This window comes from Peromyscus eremicus, unplaced genomic scaffold, assembly GCF_949786415.1.
Source record: "Peromyscus eremicus unplaced genomic scaffold, PerEre_H2_v1 PerEre#2#chr22_unloc_1, whole genome shotgun sequence".
In the NCBI taxonomy this organism is placed as follows: domain Eukaryota; kingdom Metazoa; phylum Chordata; class Mammalia; order Rodentia; family Cricetidae; genus Peromyscus; species Peromyscus eremicus.
Window position 1 is genome coordinate 11,113,896 of NW_026734286.1, and position 5,240 is coordinate 11,119,135.

A 5,240-nucleotide genomic window follows, 5' to 3' on the forward strand; every position below is an offset into this window, starting at 1 on the left:
AGGAGGAGATGGAGGAGGAGGAGATGGAGGTGGAGGAGGAGGAGGAGGAGGAGATGGAGGAGGAGGAGGAGGAGATGGAGGAGGAGGAGGAGGAGATGGAGGAGGAGGAGGAGGAGGAGGAGATGGAGGAGGAGGAGGAGGAGATGGAGGAGGAGGAGGAGGAGGAGGAGGAGGCCGCGGCCAGCAGGCCCCTGCCCGGCAGAAGGGGTCCACCACCACTTCCGGCCAGACTGACGGTCTCAGGTTCGTTCAATGGACCCGCGGACCCACTTCCCAGACCAACACCCCGCCGCGTAGACGCGCGCACGCGGCCTCCCCGGGGCCCCGGCCCACGGAAGGAAGCAGAACCCAGGGTCACACACGAGTCTTTATTGGCCACGGCTACTTGAGGGGGATGAAGCGCGAGGAGTGGGTGGCGCCGATGCCAGGCCGGCCGTGCTTCACCGGCTTGTAGGTGATGGAGAACTCGCCCAGGTAGTGGCCGATCATCTCCGGCTGTGGGTTCGAGGACAGCGCTGGGTGTGAGCAGAGGCTCCAGGTCCCCCCCCCCCCCAGGCCCGCCCGGGCCCCCAGACCCCCTCCCGCCCCCTCCGGTCGCCCTGGACCCCTCCCCGGCCCCGCACTCACCTTGATCTCCACCTGGTTGAAGGTCTTGCCGTTGTACACGCCCACCATGCTGCCCACCATCTCGGGCAGGATGATCATGTCCCGCAGGTGCGTCTTCACCACCTCGGGCTTCTCCATGGGCGGCGCCTCCTTCTTGGCCTTCCTCAGCCGCTTGAGCAGCGAGTGCTGTTTGCGCCGCAGGCCGCGGTTCAGGCGGCGCCTCTGCCGGGCGCTGTAGAGCTGCATCAGCTGCTCGCTGCGGGACGGGGAGGGTGGCTGCCCACGTGGGTCGGACACCAGCGGGGAGCGTGCGCGCACGGGGACGGGGAGGGTGCGTGAGCGCACGGGGACGGGGAGTGTGCGCACACGCGGGTCCGAGCCCGGCCGGGCAGTGTGCGCACACGGGGACGGGGAGGGTGGCTGCCCACGCGGGTCGGACACCAGCGGGGCGCGTGAGCGCACGGGGACGGGGAGGGTGCGTGAGCGCACGGGGACGGGGAGGGTGGCTGCCCACGCGGGTCCGAGCCCGACCGGGGACGTGAGCGCACGGGGATGGGGAGGGTGGCTGCCCACGCGGGTCGGACACCAGCGGGGAGTGTGCGGACGGGGACGGGGAGGGTGCGTGCGCGCATGGAGGAGAGGGTGGCTGCCCACGCGGGTCCGAGCCCTCACCACGGACCGGGTCAACCTTGGGCACCCCGCCCCCGGCCGCATCGCTGCCTGCCATCCCCCTCCCCCCCCGCCGTGCGCCACGGGGAGCCGGGCGCGCGGGTTCGAGGCTGGCCCGGGGCCTTACTAGGACATGTCGAGCAGCTGGTCCAGGTCCACGCCGCGGTAGGTGAACTTGCGGAAGGTCCGCTTCTTCTTCTGCTCCACTTCAGCCTGCGCGAGCGCGGGTCGGGGTCACCGGGGCCCGTGTCCGGCCGCGCCCTCCCCCCGCGGCCTCCGCGGCCGGCAGCGCACCGCGCCACCCCGCCACCCCGAACGGCGACCCCGAGCCCCGGGACCCCGGCCCCGGGCGGATGGCGGCGGATACAGCCGCGCCGAGCGCCAGGACCTCACACTCACCATCTCGGCGGCGGCTCGGAAAAGGAAGCGTTGGCTGCGCCTGCGCAGTTATCGCGAGCTCCGCCGGGAGGCCGCGCCCCCAGCCGCGCGCGCGCTTCCGCTCTCCGGAGCCGCGCTGTCGCCCCCTGCTGTGTGGAGGGCAGAGCGCAGCCGGCCGGCCTGGGTGCGGTTTTTGTTCTGGTGTGGAGCTGCTCCTGTCTCTCTTCCTCCTGCCGATTTTTCTGTCTCGGTCTCTCCCCGTCTCAAGGAGTCCTGGTGGCCTCGAACTCGCAGCAATCCTCCTGCCTCCTGCCAGCTTTTCTGTGTATTTTCATGTATTTGTTTTGGTTTTTCGAGGCAGGGTTTCTCTGCGTAGCCTCGAACTCACAGAGATCCGCCTGCCTCTGCCTCCCGAGGGCCAGGATTAAAGGCGTGCGCCACCACCGCCGGCTTTTGCTTATTTTTACTTGTGTGGCGTGTGCGAGCCTGCCATCTCCAAAATGTGCAGGTCAGAGGACAACTTGGAGGAATCAGTTCTCTCCTTCCACCATGTAAGTCCCGGGCACTGACTTCATCAGGCTTAGCAGCAGACTCCCTCGCCCAGTGAACCATCTCCCCACCTACTCTTTTCTGTTTTAGATAGGGTCTCATGTAGCTCAGGCTGGCCTCAAACCTGGTGTGTGCTGAGAATGACCTTTAACTTGGGATAATCCCGCCTCCACCAGCAGAGTGCCTGCACCACAGGTTTGTGCCTCCACGCCCAGCTACAAAAGGGGGGCTGGCTCTTTGTTTCTTGAAGGATGTCCCTCAGCCAGCCATGATGGCATGTGCCTTTAATACCGGCATACAGAAGGCAGACTGATCTACCTGAGTTCTGGGACAGCCAGGGCTACACAGAGAAACCATTAAAAAATAATCAGATGTATTTATTATTCGTGTTTTGCCTGCATGTGTTCTTTATGTACCGTGTATGTGCCTAATGCTGGGGTGGGCATCATATTCCCTGGGATTGGAGTTACACAGAACTGAGCTGCTAGTTCATGCTGAGAACTGAACCAGTCTTCTGGAAGAGCGGCCAGTGCTGTTTTTTTTTTTTTTTTTTTTACTTCAGTTTTAGTGGTTTATTTTTATTTCATGTATATTGCTTTCTTACCTGCACGTATGTCTGTATAAGTGTCAGATCTGGAACTGGAGTTGCAGACAGCTATCAGCTGCCATGTGGGTGCTGGGAATTGAACCCGGGTCCCGGCTCTGAACCACTGAGCCACCTCTCAGTGTCCCCAGTGGGTGGGGCAAAGGGTGTTGGTCTCACTCCAGGGCTAGTTCCCCGATTCCCTCAGTCCCAGCCATGCACTAAGGCGGTCTATTTAAGCCTGGGGATTTCTCAGGGAAGCCAGGACCCTGCCCCCTGCCTACTGAACCATAACTACTTGCAAGTAGTAGACAGCGATGCTTGCTGTCAAACAGTGTGCACCTGCACGTCGGGAGCATCCCCCTCATCCCAGGAGGCTGACACAGGAGGATCCTGAGTTTGAAGCGCCTGCTAGTATGTAGTGAGGGAGTCCCCCCCCCCCACTTAAAGACAGGGTGTCTCTATGTAGCCCTGGCTGTCCCAGAACTCAGATCAGTCTGCCTTCTGTATGCACATGCCATCCATCATGGCTGACTGAGGGACCCTATCTAAAACAGAAGAGTAGGTGGGGAGATGGTTCACTGGGCGAGGGAGTCTGCTGCCAAGCCTGATGACCTGAAGTCTGTGCCCGGCCGGTGTGACTCGGAGGAGTGGCTGCCAGTCCCTGCATGCGGCCTGTCCCCCGACCTCTGCTTTTCCAGAGGTTTAATCACTTTAGTTACATACAGGGATGGGTATGTGTGCATATGGTTAGTGTGCAGGAAATGCCGGCTCTGGGGCAGGGGCATTCGATCCCCTGGAGCTGAGTTAAAGAGGCTTGTTGAGTTCGCCAGCTGCCTTACCCACTATTTTTTCTTTTTGGACAGGGTCTCTGTAGACCAGGCTGACCTCGCATTCAGAGCTCCGCCTGTCTCTGCCTCCTAGAACCACGATTAGAGCTGAATGCCACACAGCTGGTTTCTGCCTGCCTCAGAGTGGGAGCCTCGCCCGGGCATGGCCCCATTTAGCCACAGGTGCCTGTGTGTGGTCGACACAGGTTCCATCTCCAGCTGTGAGCAGCTGTGCTGAGCAGTTGGCACCAGTGGGTGCCGGCCTCTCCCGAGCTGTGCTGCAGCTCCTCCCTTGCTTTCTCAGCCAGGTACTGACAGGTAATACTTCGGGCTTTTTTTTTTTTTTAAAGACAGGGTTTTATGTAGTCCAGGCAGGTTTCAAACTTGCATGGCCAAGGATGACCCTGAACTCCTGAAGGAAAGTGCTCTATTAACTGAGCCACAGACACAGATGTTTGTTGTTTTAGGAGACAGGGTTTCTCTGTGCAGCCCTGGCTGTCCTGGAACTCACTCTGTAGACCAGGCTGGCCTCGAACTCAGAGAACCACCTGAGTGCTGGGATTAAAAGCCTGCATCACCACTGCCAGATTTTTTCATCTGTGTATGGGTGTTTTGTCTGCAGGTACATCTCTGCATCACCTATGTGTGGCACCCACAGGGGCCAAAAGGCAATAGATCCCTGGAGCTAGAGTTACAGATGGTTGTGAGCTACCCATGTGGGTGCTGGGAATTGAACCCGGGTCCCTCTACAAGAGGAACAAGTACTCTTGACTATAGAACCTTCTCTATGTAGCCTTATCTATTTCCTTTTTGACAGGGTCTCACACAATGTAGACCAGGCTGGCTTTGAACTCTTAAGAGACACGCCTACTTCTGCCTTCTAAGTGCTAGGATTAAAGATGTGAGCCTCCATGCCTGGACACTTTTTTTCTTTTAAGGTGTATTTATAAGGGTGTGGAGAGATGGCTCAGCGGGTAAGAGCATCTGCTGTTCAATTCTCAGCACCCACAAGGAGGCTCTCAGATGTCTGTTAACTCCAGTGCCAGGCCACTGTGGGGATTGCACTGTATGCACACGCTGCAGACAGGCTGGCTGATACCTGTACACATATAAGTAGATAAATTTAGGGCCAGTAAAAAGGTTCAGAGGGGCCAGGCATTGGTGACGCATACCTTTAATCCCAGCACTCGGGAGGCAGAGCCAGGTAGATCACTGTGAGTTCGAGACCAGCCTGGGCTACATAGTGAGATCCAGGACAGGCTCCAAAGCTACACAGAGAAACCCTGTCTCGGGAAAAAAAAACAAAAACAAACCAAAACAAAGATTCAGAGGGCAAGAGACTTCTCACAGGCTGGAAGAACCAAGCAAGCTCTGACATGCCCTTCGGCCTCCCCACACCAAAATCAAGGTAAAGTATTAAACATACATGTGGTGGATGTCACTTCAAGGCCAAAGACTCCATGTGGCCAGCCCCGTCTCCTGCATTCTGAGGGGTCAGGCCAGCACACCCCGCTTCGCTTTCATGAGACAGGTCCTGCCAACTGGCACCCATGGGCCCTCCAAAGCACACAGGAAGGACAGAAGGAAACAAGCCAGAGTCTCAGACACAGTAGACACCACTCAGG

At 59.0% G+C, this 5,240-nt stretch overlaps 1 protein-coding gene across 1 annotated transcript; it reads right to left on the reverse strand.

Annotated features, from left to right (window-relative positions):
* Nucleotides 1–354: 354 nt before the first annotated feature.
* Rps15 (ribosomal protein S15) lies at nt 355–1,515 on the reverse strand. Its single transcript, XM_059251946.1, has 3 exons — nt 1,403–1,515; nt 628–862; nt 355–495 (listed from the first exon to the last, which is right to left on the reverse strand). Exons 1-3 carry the CDS (start codon nt 1,408–1,410, stop codon nt 382–384), a joined length of 357 nt encoding a protein of 118 aa, XP_059107929.1. The 5' UTR covers nt 1,411–1,515; the 3' UTR covers nt 355–381.
* Between the last annotated feature and the right edge of the window lie 3,725 nt (nt 1,516–5,240).

What these genes read in the sequence shown, in the direction of transcription:
- Rps15 (XM_059251946.1), bottom strand. An exon ending in TCAACCAGGTGGAGATCAAG is followed by an intron (nt 496 to 627) that starts GTGAGTGCGGGG and finishes TCGAACCCACAG; the next exon opens with CCGGAGATGATCGGCCACTA.